Source organism: Saccopteryx leptura, chromosome 1, assembly GCF_036850995.1.
Source record: "Saccopteryx leptura isolate mSacLep1 chromosome 1, mSacLep1_pri_phased_curated, whole genome shotgun sequence".
NCBI classification, from domain to species: domain Eukaryota; kingdom Metazoa; phylum Chordata; class Mammalia; order Chiroptera; family Emballonuridae; genus Saccopteryx; species Saccopteryx leptura.
In genome coordinates this window covers 290431431-290454551 of record NC_089503.1, presented here as the reverse complement: position 1 = coordinate 290454551, position 23121 = coordinate 290431431, and the positions used below count along the sequence as shown (strand labels likewise).

Below are 23121 nucleotides of genomic sequence, written 5' to 3'. Positions count from 1 at the left end.
CCTCCTTCCTCTCTGTCTCTCTCTTCCCCTCCCGCAGCGAGGCTCCATTGGAGCAAAGATGGCCCGAGCGTCGCCCCTGGTGGGCGTGCCGGGTGGATCCCGGTCGGGTGCATGCGGGAGTCTGTCTGACTGTCTCTCCCCGTTTCCAGCTTCAGAAAGAAAAAAAAAAAAAAAAAAAAAAAAATTTGTGTCAAAGAACACTATCAATAGAGAAAAACAAATCATAATGAGAGAATATTTTTAAACCATTTAATATGTATCTAGAACCCAGAACATAAAAAAAACTCTTACAATGCAACCATAAGAAAATGAAGTACTAAATTAAAATATGGTGAAGGTATTCAACAGAAACCTCTCTAAAAAAGATATACAAATGGCTAATAAACTCATAAAATATGCTCAACATCAATAAGAAAGGAAGTGCAAAATCAAAACCACAATGAGACACCACTTCATACCTACTAGAATTGCTGTAATAAAACAAACAAAACAACAGAGAATGACAAGTATTGGCAAAATGTGGAAAAAATAGAAGCCTTATACATTGCAGATGGCAATGAAAAATCTGCAGCTTCCGTGGAAAACAGTTTATCAATTCCTCAAAATTTGAGAATAAAAATAGATTCACAAAAAAGTTTTATATATATGTTTACAGCAGAGTTATTTGTTATAGCCAAAAAGTGAACCCAACTCAGTGTTCCATCAGCTGATGAGTTGATAAACAAAATATGGTACATTATTACAATGAAATAATTGTCACCCATATAAAGAAGTCCTGAAACATGCAACATCATGGGTAACCCTTGAAAATACAATACTAAGTAGAAGAAACCAGACAAAAAAGGCCACATATGGTATTATTTCATTACTTTTTTTAAAGCTTTTTTTAAAATGTTTTATTTTACTGACTTTAAAGAGAGAAAGGCAGAGAGCAGGAAAGAGACAGGAATAACTGTTCCTGTATATGCACTGACCAGAGACTGAACCAGCAACCTCTGTGCTTTGGGATGATGCTCTAAGCAATCAAGCTATCCTGCCAAGGCTTATTGCATTTATTTATATGAAGTATCCAGATAAACAAATCCATTGAGACAGAAAATAGATTAGCGGTTGTCAGGGAGTGAGGGAGAAATGATTTGGGAACAGGTACAACATTGGTTTTAGGGTAATGTTCAATGATTAGATAGTAATAATGGTTGTATAACACTACAAATATACTAAAATAACCTAATTGGCCTGACCTCTACTGGTGCAGTGGATAGATTGTTAACCTGGAATGCTGAAGTTACTGGTTCAAAACCCAGTCAAGATGCATAAGACAAGCAGTCAATGAACAACTATAGTGAGGCAACTATAAGTTGATACTTTTCGCTCCCCCCACTCATGTAAAATCAATAAAAATAAAATCTTTGAAAGTAAATAAATAAATAACTTAATTGTACATTTTAAAACGGTGACTTTTGTGTTATATCAATTACATTTAAATTTTAAAAAACACTATGGAAAAAGTTGCGTTGTGGGTTTTTTTCAGATTCAATATAAATAAAAGAAAATATTCACTTCCTGCAGACTTTATACTACCACCATTCAGGTTTGTTTGTTTGTTTCACTGTTCTATTTCTCATTATGAAAGAACTAGGCATTTTAAAACAAAACTACTCCCTTTTTTCCCCTTTGGAAAACAAACACTCAGCCTTGAGAGTAATGAGGCAATCACTGAGGGCAACCACTCTTTTAGGAAATCTGTGCCCAACTCTGAGTATTCTTTGGAAGCCGTGGGGTGGGGCTTGTTTACAAATAGCAGCCATATAAAGCCTGTTAGATTCATAAGGTCTCAGGGACCAAGCTGAAGGCAGGACGTCAGGCATAATTCAGTCCCTGAGATTTGTCCCTCACTATGGGGAAACACAGACTTCCCCATTCGGGTTTCATGCTACTTCTCCTTGTCTTGTTTGCTACCAATGCCTTAAACTCTGCAGAACCGTAAGTATCACTCAAAGTCCTTTCCTCAAGAGTCTGTATTTTATTTTAGTCTCTTCTTTTTATCTTTACTTTGTCTTTTCTTTAAATGTTAAGATACTTTCTAACCATAATAGATTAATTATAAGTGGTTAATACATTTTTCCTTTTATTTGTTGTATACACATAAAATAATAGCCATGAACATAAGTCATCATTAAGAAGCACGTTTTCATTATAGAGTGAAACCGCAGACTTCACATACAAAGACTCATTCTTTTGAATAGAAAGCATTAACTCTAAAAATATTTAAAATGTACTGTGGAGTGCAATTTAACTCACATTGTATATCACATAAATAGAGAAAAATATAGTTCTTTTATTTTTCAATAACTTATTGAGTCATCAAGAGCTCTCAATAAATGGTCAATGCAAGGGAAAAATAATTTTAACCCTATTTTGTTATAAAGTTGGAGAAATCCAAAAACTGCAAGACTTCTCTTTCATTTCTCCCAGTTTCTATTCAAGGTAGTGTCTAGAAGATGTGATCTCCATTACTTACTGGTGGAGAAGGGTCATGTCTTTGGTCTCAGACTTCTCGGTCTTCCTTGGCCACTGTGAATCTGCCTTTTCCTTACCTGCTAACATCCACCATTTGAGTCTTCAGCCACTACTTTCTGTTTACCAAGGAGTCCCAGAAGTTCTCTCTAGCTGACTCTGGCTTACTTTGACTCTTTTTTTTAATCACACAAAACTACCAACTTTCTACACCAGAGGTAGTCAACCTGTTCCCTACCGCCCACTAGCGAGGGTTCCAGCTTTCATGGTGGGGGGTAGCAGAGCAACCAAAGTATAAATAAAAAGATAGATTTAACTATAGTAAGTTGTTTTATAAAGATTTATTCTGCCAAACTTGGCAAAAATCCAACATAAAGTGCTTGGTGAGTAATTATTATTATATGCTTTAACTTGCTGTAACTCTGCTTTATAAATTTTATAAAGTAAAGTTACTTCCCCACTTTATAAATCACCATTACTGTAGAACCAGTGGGTGTTTAGAAAATTTTACTACTAACAGAGATACAAAAGTGGACGGTAGGTATAAAAAGGTTGACTACCTCTGTTCTACACCATTCTGCTTCCAATTCAGTGGTGGTGTTTCAACAAACCTGGTTGCAGGATAACCTTTGCCAGTCACCCATTTAAGACTTCTGGCCTCAATCCACTGCCTTTACATTTCTTCTAGAGAGCTGTGAAATTCTTGGGGCCAATAAGTACATATAGACACTGAAGTATCCTAGAAGGTTTAAACTTCTAACCCTCTCTTGCCTACCCACACTGCACTGCTAGATGACTCTGATATAGCTACATCTCAGATTAATTCAGGGTAGACCCCAGATTACCTAGTGGGGAGAGGGGTAAAAGGATCTTCTGCTCTCTATGTTACCTTTACCCACTTAACACAGTTGGTCCTCTCCAGGCCAAAGTGCAAGATGTAGAAATTAGAACTCTGACCAACTCAAGTTCCCCCTTTTCAGGCTTCTTCAACGCATAATTTGCAAGTAACCAGTAAGGGTGTATTTCTCTCTCATTATTCTTCTACCTCATCTACAATGGTGGATGGTACCATTTTCCATTGCATTCCATTCACAGAGCATTTGAAATATATGTGGGGTTTTCTAAGTACAGGCTGTTTGGTTTTCTAAATACAGGCTGAATAGAAGCAAGTGACTTTATTGGGGTAATGTAAACAGTCTGTGTTTTCAGCCCAACAAAATGGAAACCTATTCTGCCCATTGAAATCCATTACTTTAAATCTTTCCCACCATTTAACAAAAAAAATATAAGCCTCATGGCCTAGTTGTCATAAACAGAAGAGGAATCTTCTCTATATACAGAAAATTTCACTTTGATCCTCGAACAGGAGCCCTTGATGGGATAAATGAGAGCTATTGCCTAGAGACTAACTGTTCTCCCCTGTCATGGGACAGTAAGCTTCAGAGGGATAGAGGTGACAGAGAAACCTGATGAAAAAGAGAAAATTAGAAGTCATCAGTTTAATATTTGCAAAATTTAATCATTCCTACAAAGACAAATATTTAAAATGCAAACATTCATGATTAAGTAACCCATTAAAACATTGTATTTGCTCAGTACAAGTAAAATGTTGGGCAAATTATTTAACCTTGATGGGTCTTAATTTTAATATTTGTCAAATGAATACTAACTAAACCTTTATGAAATGGTTGTTTGAAATAACAAATATATGTGGAATTAGTTTTTAAATTGTGGTCTTAATTAGGCTGATAATAAAAATAAAAGTAGTATATTGAATAAAATTATAATATACTGATGATTTCTTTCCTATTAATGTCAAATAACTAAGGGAGAAAGTGGATGAAGAGGTAAAAAAATGATGAATTTTTTATAGCCTATAGTTAATACTGTTCTACATACTTAAAAATTGCTAAGAAAGTAGATCTCATGTTAAATATTCGCATTACAATAATAACAATAACAACATAATAGTAATAATTGAGAGAGGAAACTTAGAAATAACAGATACATTTATGGCAAAAATTGTGCTGATGATTTTACAGGTATACTTAACTACATAATAATCAAGTAGTACATTCTAAATATGTTTCAGTTTTTTGTGTCTCAATCATACCTCAATAAATTGTTTTTTAAAAATATAGAAAAAATAAAGCTTTCGGAAATGAAGGGTTAAAATAGCCACAACTTTAGTCTTTAAGTCTGCTGTATGAGCAGTGTCCAGAGAATAATATTACTATTCAATTGGGGGAGGGGAAGGAGATAAGGCAATAGACAATGTATGGATCACTCAGATAAAATTTGTAATCTACTTTTTAACCATAGTCTGCACTTTTTAACAAATGTTGAATTTAACTGGGAGTTTGGGGGAAATATCAGACTTGCAGAGAAATGTCTCAGTCTGATCATTCTAGAAGTTTGTTCCTCCTTTGTTTTTCCTGAGTTGGATAAAAAGAGCTCAAGGCACAAATCAAAATAGGAGAAAGCTATAGAGCAATGGGCACTGAAACTGTCTGCCCCCATAAGGTTGTTTTTACTGTTATCACTATAATAAGCCTGTACAAAGCTGTTGTTGGGAAAATAAAAATTTTTAATATTTATCACATCTTTGAAAGACCAGATGTTAGGTAAATCAGAAACAGCTAAATATAAGGATGAGATTAGATAAGAAATACTATCTGAATGACCATGGTTAGCTTATTTAACTGCTCTGAACCTCTCTGCTTCAGAACAAAACATTAATGTTTTTACAATAAACAGTTCTAGGTTTTAATGGTTTAAGAGTGGTTCTAAAGATTCATGGCATATAATTTTGCCAAGTAAGAATTTAAAACATATACGGGAAAACTGCTGGACCAGAGCAGACCACGTGGAGACTGCACTTGACTTCTCAATCAACAATTAAACTGTCTTTGTTATTCTCTACACCCACTTTCCCACCTATTAACTGTGTAAACTAATAAAACTGTGTTTCATATGTCAAATGCCTGTTTTTTTAAAGGTAAGAGTTCATGTTGGTGGTAGAAGAGAAAGGGTAATAAAACACTATAAATATTGTTCTTTTTTTCTTCTTTTTTCTTTTTTATTCAGTGAAAGGAGGGAAGGTAGAGACAGACTCTCACATATGCTTTGACCAGAATCCAGCCAGGCAATGCTTACTAGGGGTCAATGCTCTGCCCATCTGGGGCATTGCTCCGTTGCTCAGCAACTGAGCTTTCCTTAGCACCTGAGAAAGAGGCCATGGAGCCATCCTCAGCTCCTGGGGCTAACTTGCTCCAATCAAGCCATGGGTGTAGGATGGAAAGAGAGAGAGAGAGAAGCAAGAGAGGGAGGGGTGGAGAAGCAGATAGGCACTTCTCCTTTGTTCCCTGACCAGGAATCAAACCCAGGACATCTACACATGGGCCAATGCTCTACCACTGAGCCAAGCAACCAGAGCCTCTTTTTTACTTACTTTCAAATATATAAATAAATTATTTGAACTTATAGGCATTGAATTATTCAAGTTCTGAGGATTCACATTTTATGTATAATTACTTACTTAGTGAGAAGTTAAGAGATTTAATTGCACTGTTGTATACAATCAAATATGTAAATTAATGAGGATCTCATGTTTTAGCTCTCATGAACATGAAGGATATACTATATATACCTGATAAGATTGTTAAAAGAATTAAAAGGCTTAATATAAAGACTGCTTAACACAATTGTGGGTAAGTAGCAGATACTTAGGAAATGCAGATTCTCTTTCAGCCCGTAGGATTCATGGTATAAAGAGACTATATTGAGCTCAATGCTTCAGGAAAGGTGTCACTTGAAATGTTTCAAAAGAATGAATCAAATTGTGACAGGAAAATATGAGTATAGCATAGAAAAAGAAAGCTTGTCAATGAAATCAAGACAAGAAAGTGAAGTTCACTCAAAAAAATGTCTCATGCCTCTGAATAATTAAATACATTCAAGAATTTAAGTAAAAAAGACTTTGCAAAATAATATATATTACATGAACTAGTTACTCAATAAAAAAGATATAGCCTTGACACAAGCATATATTTATTAACATAGAAACATTATTAAGATATTAAGGTTGATTGCCTCAAGAAGGTGAGAATGAAAGAGAATGAAAATCAAATGCTGTGAGTACTTGCGTGGTCTCTATGTGCACAGTAAATCATTGATAAAAACTAAAACGTTGATAAAAAACTATTAATTTTTCAGCTAAGCTATATCTGAGGAACTTAAGAGAATCAGCATATATATTATTTTTTCAGCATTGTTAAAAAATTATTTAGCAACCTACATATGTATTATTTATATTATTTTATATAAATTATTTTATATTTTATATAATTTTTTTTATTTTAAGTTCTTTCAGTTGAATTTGTATAAATCCAGTAGTAGTGCTCATGCAAAAGTGATGTTTACTTAGACATATTTTAATGTAAGTCATTTTATAAAGTGAGTGATCGCTCACAATTTATTATACAGTGTGTCTGTAAAGTCATTGTGCACTTTTGACCAGTTTCTGTAAGATGATGTGGCAGCATGTGCGCATGTGCAGACGATGACATAACACCGTGTGTACAGCGAAGCAGCCCACGGCCATGCCAGTCAAGGTGTGGACAGTACAGAGGAAAGTTCAGTGTGTTCTGTGGCTCACTAAATTTGAATCCGTGACCAAGGTGCAACGTGAATATTGGTGCATTTATAACGAAGCGCCACCACATAGGAATAACATTACTCAGTAGGATAAGCAGTTGAAAGAAACTGGCAGTTTGGTGGAGAAACCCCATTCTGGTAGGCCATCAGTCAGTGACAAGTCTGTAGAGGCTATATGGGATAGCTACCTAAGGAGCCCTAAAAAATCTGTGCATAAGCCCACATCAAACTGCACTGAATAGGTATGAAACTGGGAGAGTTTTCCTTTTATTTGGTGCAGATTTCACATTTCTATCAACTTTTGTTGCTTTCCTGTGACTGTTCAAAAGTGCACCATGACTTTACGGACACACTGTATATGTGTACATGATGGGTACCTATTCAAGAATTTAGATATTAAAGCTCTTTAAAACAAAATATGCTTATAAAATTGAAACATCTTCTAAGTCAACTTTCAGTGGATAATGTGTGTTTAAAGCACTACTGATGAGTAAAATAGTATATTTTTCATGCCAATAAGATGGAGGTGATAGCACAGAACTGAATGTAGCTATAATACATATTGTTATGGAAAATACAATTATGGTTGAAAATGCCTACTATCCTCTGTTTTTCTCGTATTTGGTCTTCTTCTTTTCCTAGGCAATATATGGTGCTAGTCTCCTCAACGCTCCACACTGGGACCCCTGAAAAGGCCTGCCTTTTTCTAAACCACCTGAATGAGACAGTGACTGTAAGTGCTTCCTTGGAGATTCTCAGAGAAGACATGAGTCTTTTCCCTGACCTGGTGGTAGAGAAGGACTTATTCCGCTGTGTCTCCTTCACTGTGAGTAACCAGCTACCTCTTCCTGTTGAATACATTATATTAAGTCATGTTGATAGAGAGCTAGTTTTCAACCCCAAAGAATGACTTTAGAATGTAAGCAAGGATTTCAGAAAAAACCAAGGTGAATGAGTCTTTAGCTATTGAGGAATACAGCATAGACTTTTTCACCAGATTAGGGGAGAAACATTTTTGTACTCTCCGAAGTTTACTTTAATTTCCTTTTTAAAAAAATTGTATTAACCACAGAAATTATATGAGGGGTTTTCTAACTTTGTTATATAACCATCTCTGTCAGGGCAGAGTTGGACAATGCCTAGAAACAGACCATACAAATACTTCATGACAGGACAGCATGTAACAGACTTTTTCTCTTGTGGTGGGATATTAGGTGTCTTCAACCCTGGAATGTGTAAATGGTTCAAGATGCTCCATACAAATATTCACTACCTCTGTGAGGTTGCCTGCCTTAGGATACTTAACTCTTATATTTGCCCATACTTTTTCAGAGATGCTTCTCTCCATTCCTTCAGAATACTCAATTAAAAGGAATATGATTTAATAAATAGAGTTCCAGATGAGCTATATAGGAATTTGACTTCCATTGATGGCTGCTTTCACTGATATTGTTCCCCAAATCTTACATTAATATCTTCACTCTTCCACTTGGAGAAAGGGTCAAACTTCCCTAGTCCTGGAGAAGCTGAAAAAGAGGTAGAAAACAGTAATGGTTGAAGGAGTGAGAAGGAAAAGGATGTGCAGTTCCTCAATAGTATTCTTTGTTTTTTAGCTCCCAAGGATCTCATCCCCTGAACAGGAGGCTTTCTTCACCATCCATATAAAGGGATCGACGTACGACTTCAAGAAGAGGAGGAGAGTGATGGTAAACAACAATCCAAGTCTGGTCTTTGTCCAGACAGACAAACCCATCTATAAACCAGGACAGACAGGTATGTAGGGAAATTCCACTGTTTGTGGCAACACTACGAAGGAGAGCCACCTCCTCAACAGGTTTTTCAGCCAGAGTCATCATTATTCTGATCTCATAACCTCCTGTGTTATTACCCCATTACCTGCTTCTCATGTCTGAGACTTATCAGAGAATCTCTTTTTACAGTAAAATTCCGCATTGTCTCTGTGGATAAGAATTTTCACCCCCTAAATGAGCTGGTAAGTAAATTGGTATCTACAGTTTGGGTGGATGGTGGATGGTGGGATGAGAGTACTCACCCTAGCTGAGGTGGGAAGGTCCAGGAAAAGCAATATGAAAGACATTTCTAACAGAACCTAGTTTCTAGCTTCACTACAAATCAAGAGTCTTATACAGGCATAATTGAGGGGTAAGTGATGAGGAAGCTTTTCTTGTGTAACAGTAATTAATCGGTCTGGAAATAGAGATGCTTATTGTTTTTCAAAACACTACATTAAGTATAATGAAGAGGCACAATAAAAAAGTTATGTGCTATCCATAACAATATTCTGAAGGAGTTTATGATTAATTAAAGCATCAAAGACTTTGACTTCTTCTGAAATATGCAAATTGCAGAAGAATTTCAAAATTATAAAATATGTTATAATTTTATTATATATGACCATATATTTATACATATAACATATATTATATATGGAGTCTTCATTTATGTTACTTGTGTGTTCTTGCCTTCAACTAGCTTTCAATATGAAGGCAAAGAAACAAGGCTACTTTTAAAAGGTAGATATTAGACAATTTTAAAATTAGAAGAAATATTCTTGGTTTACTTTTAACCAAATCATTCTGGGAACTCTTTTCTTGTTGAATCTAAATCATAATGACAAATAACTCTATTAATATTCATTTTTAATTTATGTAAGTAAACAATATAGTCATATTCTTCACTAAGATCTTAGTACTCAAATAATATTATTAGTAAAGAGTATTAATAAATTAATCAATATTAACAAGTATTACTCAACAATAATATTTTTCAGGGAAATGACAACAATGGTTTCTGTATAAATATATTATCATGCTTTCCTTAGAACTATTTATTGATTTCCCTGAGCAATTCCACTTTTTTTATGTTTCACATTAAATTCTTATATATCTTACTACAAATATTATTATTATTTCTTAGTAAGCTGTTTGATCTTAATTCTGAAATCATAGACTGTGGTGAAATTCTAATCACATTTCTTTTTTCATTTTTCTGTATAGATTCCACTGGTATACCTTGAGGTAAGCATCAGAAAGAGTCTCTTTAAGAAAGTCAGTACATTTAAGGAACAGGAAGTTCTGAAATATTCCAAACAGATGAACTGTTGTTAAAAATAAACTTTCAGGCCCTGGCCGGTTGGCTCAGTGGTAGAGCGTCGGCCTGGCATGTGAGAGTCCTGGCTTCGATTCCCGGCCAGGGCACACAGGAGAAGCGCCCATCTGTTTCTCCACCCCTCCCCCTCTCCTTCCTCTCTGTCTCCCTCTTCCCATCCCGCAGCCAAGGCTCCACTGGAGCAAAGTTTGCCCAGGCGCTGAGGATGGCTCTGTGGCCTCTGCCTCAGGCGCTAGAGTAACTCTGGTTGCAACAGAGCAACACCCCAAGATGGGCAGAGCATCGCCCCCTGTGGGCATGCCGGGTGGATCCCGGTCAGGCGCATGCAGGAGTCTGTCTGACTGCCTCCCCGTTTCCAGCTTCGGAAAAATACAAAAAACAAACAAACAAAAAAACCTTTCAGATTTAAATTTTCCTTCTCTTGGATATCAGGTTTATTGTGGTTCACCTTCTTTCTGTGTTTGTTTTTCCTGAAAGCAATGCCATTCACTACACTAAAATTCATGTTTTGTCAGGGCTATTGTGACAAAATAATTATCCCGTGCTTCTTTCTTACCTCTAGGACCCAAAAAGAAATCGAATTGGACAATGGCAGAGTCTCGAGTTACAGAGTGGCCTCAAACAATTAGCCTTTTCCCTCTCATCAGAGCCAATAGAGGGCTCCTACAAGGTAGTGGTACAGAAGGAATCGGGCGGAAGTATAGAGCACCCCTTCACTGTGGAGGAATTTGGTATGCATTATTAAAGATGAAAGGGTCATAACTTTTTAGTTCAGAGTGTGAACTCACTTAGGTCCTTTGAATTTCCCACAGATATGTTGAACTTGGAGTAGAGTCAGCTATATTTTTTGAAGGTCATCATTATCTATGGACATGGAAGTTTATAAGAGCTTGATGATTTTCAGTAACGAGTTACATTTTGCCAAGTAGCCAAGTTCTTTTATTAGTGGAAAGATCATTTATTAACGTCATTGAGAACTGTTGTGGTCAAAAAGTTAGATTTTGCATGGTGTTAAATTTAATTATCTTCGCATTGATATATTGAAAAATAAATATAACTTTTCAGGGTATTTTTGAGGAAAAAAATATAGACATAAACATATTTGTATTTCCATTAAATGTTTACCAGCCTCTCTGGTTGTATTATCTCTATCAACAGTGGTTCCCAAGTTTGAGGTCAAAGTTAAAGTCCCAGAGATAATCACTATCTTGGATGAAAAAGTGAACATATCAGTATGTGGAATGTGAGTAAAATTGTTTTTGTCTGAAAGGTATATTTTGCCTCATTTTGAGTGACTATTTAATTAGGTACACTCTTATAAATTAATTCTTCTTGCCACTTTTTAAAATTTATTTTAATGACTTCTCTTTATTTTTATTATTAAATTTTTTAAATGTAGAAAGGAATAGAGACAGTCATAATCATGATTTAACAAGTAGCACCTTTCCATATTTGCTACACTTTTTTTTTTGCTTTAACAATTCAGGATGAGGAAAAAAATCAAACATTTTTCACCCAGCTGCAACAGTATGAACCTCTAAGAATTAGTAGCAGTTTTCTATGTAATCATGATGCCATTACTACACTTATCAAAAGTAAAAGGAATTGGCTCTGGCCGGTTGCCTCAGTGGTAGAGCGTCGGCCTGGAGTGCAGGAGTCCAGGGTTCGATTCCTGGCCAGGGCACACAGGAGAAGCGCCCATCTGCTTCTCCACCCCTCCCCCTCTCCTTCTTCTCTGTCTCTCTCTTCCCCTCCCGCAGCCGAGGCTCCACTGGAGCAAAGATGGCCCGGGCGCTGGGGATGGCTCCTCCGCCTCTGCCCCAGACGCTAGAGTGGCTCTGGTTGCAACAGAGCGACACCCCGGAGGGGCAGAGCATCGCCCCCTGGTGGGCGTGAGGGTGGATCCCGGTCGGGAACATGTGGGAGTCTGCCTGACTGTCTCTCCCCGTTTCCGGTTTCAGAAAAATACAGGAAAAAAAAAAAAAAAAAGTAAAAGGAATTATATAATACTAAGTTTGAGTTTACACTCCAGTACCCTTGATTTTCATAAAAATACTTCCCAAAAATATTTTTACACATTTGTTTGGTTATTGTGTTTCATACGCATTCTTTTTTCCAACTCTCTACAATGAAAATTATCAATTAAATACAAAAGTTGACAGATTAATAAAATATTACCACGTGTGCCCTTCAACTATTATAAAAATTATAAAATTTGCCAATTTTGTTCCATTGATTTTCCCTATAGTTTTTGCCTAATATTTTTAAACAAACCATAGGAAATCTATAAATAACTCAAAGTTTTAAAAATCTAGAACTTCCTTTTTTCTCACTGTGTTAGCTTATAGAAAACAAGTCAGTTCGTCTGTAAATATCCCACTTGTTACATTTTCCAGATTGTTCCATCATGTTACATTGATCTAATTAATTTTACTCTTTCCTTTGGCCAGTTTTAAGAGAATACTTGAAGTGCTTTGCATAGATCCTTTATTAATACAATAAAAGAACAAATTCTGAAACTTTGAAATAATCTCTATTTTTAATTTTTGAGGACATTTTATATTTTTTTTTGTGGTGGTTACACTGATTATATTTTTTACTTAAAGTACTATTGGAGTCATTTGCAAATAGGAAAAAAAAACTAATGATCCTCCCAAGTGATCAATTATTCCATTTATATTAAAAATAGAGAGAACTAATATAAGTATAGAGTACACACAAGCAAAAAAAATGTTTATATGCCCAGAATTGGTTTTTCATGGCTTTCTGTATATATGGGTGTTATGTTTGCTTATTTATTATTTGTTTTATTCTATTTCTTACATAATTTTTAATATGATATAAAGAACAAGTTTTGATTTTTATAATGACAATAAAAATAACAATAAAATAAATAAACTTAAGGGAAGAAATAAAAATATCCCAAAGCAACTTGGTTGTGTATTGAAGTAAAGTGTTAAATATCTTAATGGCTAATATCTTAATAGAGACATTTTCCAGACATATTTCTGCTTGATCTGAGTCTAAAATAATAATGTTGCACAGAAAATAATTGTTCTGTATTGGGCTGATAGTGAAAATGTAGATACCTTTCCTCAGTTCATGATTTATTCCTTGTGTGACAGATACACCTATGGGAAACCTGTCCCAGGACTTGCAACTGTGCGCATGTGTCGAAATATGTTTCAGGGTTATCTATGTCCCAAAGAAGAGCTTTGCGAGGAATTCAGTCAAACGGTTAGTATACAGTGCTCTCTCTAGCAAGCATTAACGTTGGCACCCATTGAGCTACTCCATTTTACTAAAGGGGATCAGAGTTAGCTGATCCCAAAATATTCCCCCACCAAAAATGAAGTTTCTATTCTTAGTTAACAAAATTCTCATTTGTATGACTAATCATAAAAATTACAAATCAAATATGATATTAAATTCTTAAAGGGCTATTAGCATGTTTAACCTAAAGAAGTTGTCTTGGCACCAGAACAAAAATAAATTTAGTGTCTATTGATCTGAGTGAGTATGACATTTATCAATTTTTGTATTCTTCTTAGCTCAACAGTAATGGCTGCATGACCCGAGAAGTAAACACAAACTCATTCCAGATTAAAAATGGGGGTTTTGATTTGGAACTTAATGTGAAAGCCACGATCAGAGAAGAAGGAACAGGTTTGAGTAATAAATGTATATGAGAAATAAAGCAATAAACATTAATTTGTTTTCCATAACAAATAAAGGTCATAACAGAGGTGGAAGGAAATGAATTTTAAAACTAAAGTTACTTTCGATAGTACTTACTCTTTTCTACATATTTTTCAGACGTAGAGTTGACTGGAAATGGAATCAGTAAAATCACAAACACTGTAACCAAACTCCAGTTTGTGAAAGTGGATTCACACTTTCGACGAGGAATGCCCTTCTTTGGTCAGGTAGAGTGTATTGTGTATTTCAATTCACAGGCAAATGAAGTGTCCAATTAAACCTAGGTCCAGGAAACCCTGATGTAGTCCATACCTACTTCAGTTTTATCAATTAGTTAAAATGACCAAAATCATGCAATTAAACAAAAATAGATACTTTTCTTTGTAATATCCTTGATAAAGCCCACAAACACACACTACAGTATTATGAGAATCAGAAGTACTACTTCTTTTTTGAACATGTAACTAATAAAGATGCTTAATGAAATATAAGTTAATTATTAGGTCAGCCCCTTATCGCACCCATTTTATAATAAATTGATATCTTTCTGTCATTATCCAGCCAGCATCAGAATTTTAAGAGTTCTCACAAATGACTCAATTTATGGCTGTCAATATGGTTTTTTAAAGCTCTTCTTCTGTTTAAAATAACTGAATAAATAATTTTAATTTTAAACATTGGAATTATAATAGTGTGCAATATCTGGCTGTTATTATGGATTTTTTTACTTAAGATATTATATACTTTAAGAATAATAAAATAAATAAATAATATTGACTTTATTCATATTAAGAATTAATTTTACCAGTTTTCTAATTATTGAATTTTTCTCAAAAGAAACATTCTTGTGAAGATTTGTTTCAAGAAATGAAAAATAAAGTGAGGATCCAAATTACAAAAAGGAGATGGAAAGACCGGATCTAAATGGAAGGAAATAGTTCTGTAGTCAATTTGGAAAAGTTGTTTATTGCTCTTTCGTTTTTGTTTTGAAGTTATGGTAGCAAAGTAGTTTTTCCCATGAAGTCTACCTCTCTCAGTATTATTCACATAACTTAGCAAGTACTTTTCTTCTTTAGGTGCTTCTGATGGATGGAAAAAATGTGCCCATGCCCAATAAACTTGTCTTCATATCCTCTAATGAAGCTAATTATATTTCCAATGTAACTACCAATGAACAGGGTCTTGCAGAGTTTTCAATCAATACTACCAATGTAATTACTAACCAGCTTTTTCTTACGGTGAGTATGAAAGAGAAAAAAATATTGAGAACAAAGAGAAACCTTAATAACAATCATATATTCAAAAGTAAAGGAGCACACATATTTAAGAGATAGAAATAAGAAGCTGTCCAACTTGGGGATAAATTTGGGGATATAAAAATTTCATTAAAAATAATAAAGACTTTAGAAAAGACACTGTAGAAGTGCCTGACAATTTGATTAGAATTATTTTTAAATTTTTATGTATTATCTAAAAAATATCTTGCTAAATTTTTCCTGAACTATATCAGTTCTTCAATGGATAATTTATGTAACTTGTTTTTACATACCTACTTAGATATTTTTTAAATGACTAGAACCCCCTATACACACTTATATATTACTTAATGAAGATGCCTAAAAGATTTCTATAGCTAAAATGTCCTCATGCTTATAATTTCAAGCAAAAAAAATGACAATAGACTATGATTTATGGATTTCAGCTTAAATAGATGGCATATAAATTGTTTTTCCCTAATGTTCACATGTTAATTCAATTAAAAATATGTAATAATGTTTAATGTTTTCTATATAATAAATACCTATTTTCCCTATGATTAAAAAAATAAGTAAACAGGGTCCCTATACTTGAATATTTCCTATATTTATAGAGTTAATAGAACTATATATTATTAGTCTGATTATTTAAGTACAATAATTTTAAAAATACAAACTTTATTATGAGAGCAAATAGAAGGGTTCATAAAATATGCCTAATAAATTCAGGAAAAATATAAGTGCACCCAGAAAAGAGTTAAAAAGCAACTACTGAAGAGGAAATAAATGGAATTATTGGCTAAGCAATATCTAGAAGATTTAAAGCTCCATAAGCTCCATAGGCCTTAAACATCAGAAGTCACATTAATGAAAAGAGGCATAGATGCTAATTTGCTGAGGATTATTTATAAAAAAAATTTCAAAACCCACAAACTAATAAGATATTTCATTAATATATATAATGTAATATTAATTAAACCAATCACAAAGGACTCATTATCTGAAGATTTTTGCCGTTCTAACTGGGACGTTATTGTTCCTTTGGCTTTAAGCTGCAGAAGAGTCAGGTGAATGATGAGCTGGCAAAATCAGGGAAAAGATGATAAATCTGAAGATAATTTCTTTTAATCTATGCAAATTGGGTTTAGTTGGTGGTCAATGGGAACAAGGGAGATGCACAGTGTATTTTAGAGTAGAAGACACAAAATTTTAAGTATTCATTTTAGGAGGATGCTCAAGTAAAGAGCTTCAAGACATTATGGATTACTTGTTCTTCTGTTTGAACAGGCCTACCATGACCAACGTGACACATGTTATAGCTTCACTTGGTTACGAGAAGATCATCAAAGAGCTACACACATTGCACATCATGTTTTCTCCTTTAGTGGAAGTTTTGTTCAACTGGAGCCTGTGGCTGGTACCCTGCCCTGTGGACAAACACAGATTATCAACGCACATTATATACTCAAGGGGCCAGCCATTGCAGAACTGAAGAAAATCATTTTCTATTACCTGGTAAGAATACAACCACAAAATGTATTTGGAGTTTATCAGTAGACAAAAGTGATGAATGGACTAGGAATGTAAATATTACTTGTGCACTACTATGTTGCTTTCTCATCCATGGTCTCTTGATTCTTTCATTTTTCTGAGGTTGATTCCAGCAGAGACTCAACAAACAAAAGAAGGTTGTGTAGGGAATAAAGTATTGAAAACTGTGTCAGGCTTGACAACAGTTTTTTTTGTTGTTTTTTGTTGTTTGTTTTTTTTATTTCAGATCATGGCTAAGGAAGGCATCATCAGATCAGGAACACATGATCTGCCTGTAGAACCAAGAGATAGTGAGTATCTTCCAATCATTCTCTCCATTTTTCTTCCCAACACATCCAGCCTTACACCTCAGTGACAGTTTACAAATGAGGAAATCATTTCCTTTATCCTTTTACACTAAGATAAAGGACACAAAAGAAAATAAAGATCTTCCTTATAACTCTTTAGGATTTTTTGGTTCAACAACAGTCAAAGATGAATTTGATTGCCTACTCTGTGTTGTCAGGCACTCTGCTAAGGCACACTGCTTTTTCACTTCAGTTTGTCTCCTCTATCGGACATTAAAATCTAAGCTTCCTTCTATCTCTTACCCTAACAATAAATGTACATTGGTCATCTTTCAACTTAATATTGCAGAGAAGAAGAGAGTTAAGTATCATGAAGACTGGGGAGGGAAAAAAAAGTGACAAATGTTTGTATGTGTGTGCAGATTCTGGGCTGGGCTCTCTGCATAACCTTCAACACTTAATGGGACTACATATTATGCTGTAGGCATGAAATTGAGTACTTTATACATGAACTAGAGTGTACTTGATGCATAAATTAAGGGAAAAGAAACCAGTCTTATTAACTATTCTAATTTAATCTATATCAAGATTTGAACCACTGGGAGAGAACCCATGAACATTTTTGTAATTAATCTAAATAAAGGCAAGTATTTCACCAAACTCCACATAATTCAAAACCTAAACTTAACAATGCTTATCATTTGTTCCAAGTCTATGATTTTTCTTCACTTTTATGGTTTCTTTCTCTACTGGGCTGGAAAAATATCAAATATTCTTTGTCAATATTGAAACAATATTCAAGGAGACTTAATTTAGAATAAGCTCTTAATTATCACTTTCAACAATTAATTGAATTAAAGAGTGCTGCCAGTTTTGAATATCATTTTTTCAATATTTATATAGAGATAGAGATAGTAATTAGACTGTACTGATTGCATTGTTCTTCCTCAATCTGTCTTGTTGCCTGTTTTTCTTCTTTCTTATAATAATGCAACATGTAACACATTTATAGAAATAAATGAGTGTCTAAAAAGACTATTTCTATATCTATTTTTTCTGATATTTTAATTTGTGCATATCTTGTAAAAAGAGAGATCTCTAAATATAAATATAAAGTAGAATTCATTAATTACTTACTACTTGAACACATTACAAAAAATATTGAAGGCAACTGAGACAATAATTCAAAGGAATTTCTCTCTATAATTAGTTAAATCGTATTATTTATAATAAAACTATTTTAACCACACATCATATTTATTTATTTATTCATTTATTTTCCTTTTTATTGACTTTCTGAGGGTAACACTGGTTAACAAAATTATACAAGTTTCAGCACACAATTCTACAACACATCATCTTTACATTGTATTCTGTGTTTACCCCTCAAATCATGTATCTGTTCATCACCATTTATCCCCACTATACCCTGCTCCACCTCCCCACACCCAGCAATCACATGCTGTTGTCCAAGTCCATGAGTCATAATTATGTTATTGATTGCCAATTTGTTCTCTGCTAAAAAGTTACTGGTTTTGTCTCATTCTCTCCATGACTCAGTGAAAGGAAGTTTTTCCTTATCCTTCCCTGTGAAGTCAGACATTGCTCCCAATGCAAAATTGTTCATTTTTACCATTTTACCAAATGGAGAAGTTATTGGAGATTCAGAGCGTTTTGTGATTGAAAACTGTCTAGACAACAAGGTGAGTATCCTTAGCAGAAAATCAGAAGAACACAAATAATCAGTATTATAGTACCACCTATTCTACTTCAGAGAAAAAAATTAATTCCCAGCAAATGAACTGCACAGCCAAATCCTCAGGCAGCCAGTACAATGCTTTTTCAATTACATAAAGTTACTTTCACATAAAACATAATTTAATTTTGTCTATGGTGCTGTATTCCATTGATTCAGTTGTGTGAGGTATGTAAGGTGTTGTGATTCAAATTTTCAAAAACCTGAAGAACAAATATAAACACTTCATCATGAATCTGAGGTAAAGATACACTTCTAAAGTTCAAACAAGCTATCTTTTTTTTTTTTTTTTTTTTTTTTTTTTTTTTTTTTAAATAAATTTTTATTAATGGTAATGGGATGACATTAATAAATCAGGGTACATATATTCAAAGAAAACATGTCTAGGTTATTTTGTCATTAAATATGTTGCATACCCCTCGCCCAAAGTCAGATTGTCCTTCGCCACCCTCTGTCTAGTTCTCTGTGCCCCTCCCCCTCCCCCTAACTCTCCCCCTGCCCTCCCTCCCCCCACCCCTGGTAACCACCACACTCTTGTCCATGTCTCTTAGTCTCATTTTTATGTTCCACCAATGTATGGAATCATGTAGTTCTTGTTTTTTTCTGATTTACTTATTTCACTCCTTATAATGTTATCAAGATCCCACCATTTTGCTGTAAAATGGCAAACAAGCTATCTAACCCTTATGATGATCCATTCTCTGTCTGCTTAGGAAGGGACAGCCTTTCAGCAGCAAAGGAAAGGTGAGAAAAGACACTCCTCCCTGGCTAGCACTTCCAAACATAGTCAAAGAAAGCTGAATGTTAGGATGACTCAGAAAATGCGGGTTTCTGTAGGACTGCACAAACGAAAGAGCTAGATGACTTTTCCTTCATGTCTCACAGGTGGATGTGAGCTTCAGCCCAGCTCAGAGTCTCCCAGCCTCACAGGCCCGCCTGCGCGTCACAGCTTCTCCTCAGTCGCTCTGTGCCCTCCGTGCAGTGGACCAAAGTGTGCTGCTCATGAAGCCTGAGGCAGAGCTCTCCCCGACCTCGGTGAGTTTCCTCAGCCTCGGGGGTTAGAGAGGGCCACATGAGGGGCTCAGAGCAAGGTGAAGGGCCTATTGAGAATAAAATACAAGAATATAATAAAAAGTATTTAACAGCTTGGCCAGTTTTTTATAATTCCTCAAACTCCCTCCCACATTTTCTCATTTAATCTTTTTAACATCCCAGAGTAACAATCCCATTTTATGATGTAAAAACTAAGATTTGTGACAATTTGGAGACATGCCAGGTTACCCAGAAGTAAGGGACACAGCTGAGACGTCATTTAGAAACTGCCTATAAGCTTTCATCTCTTCCATGACACAACTTTTTTTCTATAAGACAAATCTAAACCTTGTTTAGTCATGCTTTACAGTAATCTTAATGAAAGATGATTTTGTTAAGATTTACTACTTATTAGAGGTCAGGCTTAAAATAAAATGAATTACCATATTTCTCCCATGTATAAGACTCTCCCATGTATAAGATATACCTTAATTCTGGGGCCTGAAATTTGAAAAAAAAAGTGTATTACATAAAGTTATTGAACTCAAGTTTTATTCATCATAAAATTCATAAAACTCCTCATTACTGTCAAAACCTCGCTCCATTAGCTTGTCCTCATCAGTGTCTGATGATGAATCACTGTCTTCATATATTGCCTCGTCCTCAGTTCCATCTATGGCATTTGAAATGCCACACTTCTACAACCACTGTATAAGACGCACCCAGTTTTTAGACCCCAAATTTTTCAAAAAATGTGCATCTTATTTATACATGGGGAAATAGGTAGTAAGTTGTATTAGTAAAATCATTTGTTTAGTCAATGAAATAAGCTTTTTACAAAATTATACTACTAGTGTAAGTCATGAAACTTTCAACAGATCCAACAATGTATGTCTCCAGAGTACTTGGAATCTAGAGTAAAATTGGTAACAAGTGATTCACAAATTATTTTTCTTAAAAAAACTACCTATCACACCTTTGTAAGCAATTTAAATCATAAATTAAAATTTTAAGTCTCTGCTTTTTTCTAGAATTATGTGCTTCATAGTGTTGATATTTGGAGTGTCATGCTGATTTATTGCTGTCATCATCATTATCACCATTGTAAAGACATGATGTTCTGGGTCTGTTGTAGAAGCTGGGGAAATAGTAGTAAACACATCACAGTCCTTGTCCTTGTAAAGCAGTGACTTTAGAGAGACTATATAATAAAAGGTTATATATGGCTCAAAAAATAAATAAAGGGTGAAATTGATTAATAATTGGCATTAGGAAAAAATATTTTCAAACATGGAGTTTTTGAAGAGAAATCTATCAGCAAAAAAGGAAATTCAGAGACTACTTTTCTAACTTATTTAGAACTAAATATATTTAGTTTCTTATTCGTTTCACATTTTGAAACTTTTCAGTATAATTCAAGTAAAATGTTATGTTATTGGGATTTTATCACTGTCAAAGAGTTATCACTGATAAATTTTATAGCTTTAATTGCCTCATGCATCAATAGTTAAAAGGATCAAATAACTTGCCTGTTTGGGAGGTATTATTACTTATCAATGTTGGAAGATAAATCAGTAATACTTACATTTTAGGGGGATTTGTTCTAGTTTCTACTTCTCAAATTTCAGTTGTAGGTATTAAATTTTAAGACTGTGAGGTAGCTATATCAAGGATCACAATCCTTTTTTATCATCAGAATTAACATTCTTCAGAATGGAAGGTATAATCAAAATCTTCTTAACCTTAATTAATATTTTATTAATAGGTCAAAATATCTCCTTACAGCATAATAATTACTACACAGAAAATAACATATTTCTTTATTTTTCTATTGTTTCTATATTTGAATTAGAAGATAGCATCAGGAAGTTAACTCAAAAGAATTTTTTTTCTGGGTACTTTCTTTGAAGATGTGCCTTGCTTTTTACATTCCCTATTTATGGTGGTCTATTCTAAGCTATTTTTTTTTCAGCTTATATCAAAGAAATTTGGTCTGTCTCCATATTTTATGTCTATTTGTTCAATCATATAAATTTAACAGTTTTTTCAACTGTATAACTCAGCATTTAGTGGTATAAAAGGTGGAAAGCAATTATAAACAAAATGAGAGGTTTGGGCTCTTGAAGTTATAAAAATGTCTAAGCTCACTGGTTTTGAAAATGATCTGGAAAACATTGATTCAGCTATTAGAGATAGTAAATGCTCATTTATATACCTATTTGACTCTTCTACTCAGGAACAAAGATTAATAAAAAATGTTTAAAAGGTGTTTGTGTTAGTTATCTACTGATGCAACAATTATCCCCGCAACTTAGTAAATTCAAACAATAAACATTTATTATCATGAACAGTTTCTCTGGATTAGGAATCCAGAAGTGACTTAGTTTGGTGGCATTGGCTTATGATCTCTTTTGAGATTTCAGTCAGCATCTTGACCAGGGCTTTAGTTATCTGAAGGCTTGATGGAGGTTAAAAAATCTATTACCAAGATCTGTTTTTCCTACAGTTGTCATGAAGCCTCAGTTTCTCACTGTACAAACTTCCCTATAGGGCTGTCTGAATGTCCTCATAACATAACAGATGATTTCCTTCAGAACAAGTGACCCAAAAGAGAGAAGCTAAAGCAACAATATCTTTTATGACCTAGCCTTGGAATTTATACACCACCATTTCCACAAAATCTTATTAGTTATTGATGTCAATCCTACTCATTATGGGATGAATAGTTCATTCAAGGGCATGAATACCAGAAGGCAGAGATTATTGGGGGCCACTTGAGAAACTGTCTTCACAGTCTACCCTATGGCTTTCAGTGACTCATGGCCCTCCCACAATAAAGCGCACTTACTTTTCTTCCCAAAATTCCTAAAGGTGTCATTTCAAAATAATAATAGCCCAAAGACTGAACCCCATCACTCAAGTTGGGTCTAGGTGCGTATGATGCTTTTTGGGTGTAGTTCCTCAGGTACAGTTTCTTTAACTATAAAGACCTTCGACTAATGTGGCCAAAGTTATTTACCCCCCATGTCCAACATCCAATGGTGAAAGTGGTATATTGACACTCCTGGGTTTTTTTTTTTTCTTTCTTTTTTTCTTCCTATTTTTAAAATTAAATTTATTGAGGTAATATTAGCGAATAACATTAAATAAATTTCAAGTGTACAACTTTATAATATTACATCGGATTCTCTATTTTGTGCTCCCTACCCAAAGTCTAGTCTCCTTTTGTCACCTTGTA

General features: G+C 34.4%; 1 protein-coding gene across 3 annotated transcripts in view; it reads left to right on the top strand.

The window, feature by feature from the left end:
• Positions 1-1820: 1820 nt before the first annotated feature.
• LOC136385002 (pregnancy zone protein-like) overlaps positions 1821-23121 on the top strand; it is a 55008-nt gene continuing 33707 nt past the window's right edge. For all 3 annotated transcript variants that reach the window (XM_066355749.1, XM_066355740.1, XM_066355731.1), the window contains exons 1-15: positions 1821-1983; positions 7816-7999; positions 8787-8946; positions 9114-9166; positions 10191-10211; positions 10865-11033; positions 11461-11545; positions 13428-13539; positions 13854-13968; positions 14119-14228; positions 15078-15239; positions 16545-16772; positions 17035-17098; positions 18656-18798; positions 19737-19886. In XM_066355749.1, coding sequence (XP_066211846.1) covers positions 1898-1983; positions 7816-7999; positions 8787-8946; positions 9114-9166; positions 10191-10211; positions 10865-11033; positions 11461-11545; positions 13428-13539; positions 13854-13968; positions 14119-14228; positions 15078-15239; positions 16545-16772; positions 17035-17098; positions 18656-18798; positions 19737-19886 — 1842 coding nt within the window. In that variant the 5' untranslated portion in view covers positions 1821-1897. The remainder of the gene's footprint in view (positions 1984-7815; positions 8000-8786; positions 8947-9113; positions 9167-10190; positions 10212-10864; positions 11034-11460; positions 11546-13427; positions 13540-13853; positions 13969-14118; positions 14229-15077; positions 15240-16544; positions 16773-17034; positions 17099-18655; positions 18799-19736; positions 19887-23121) is intronic.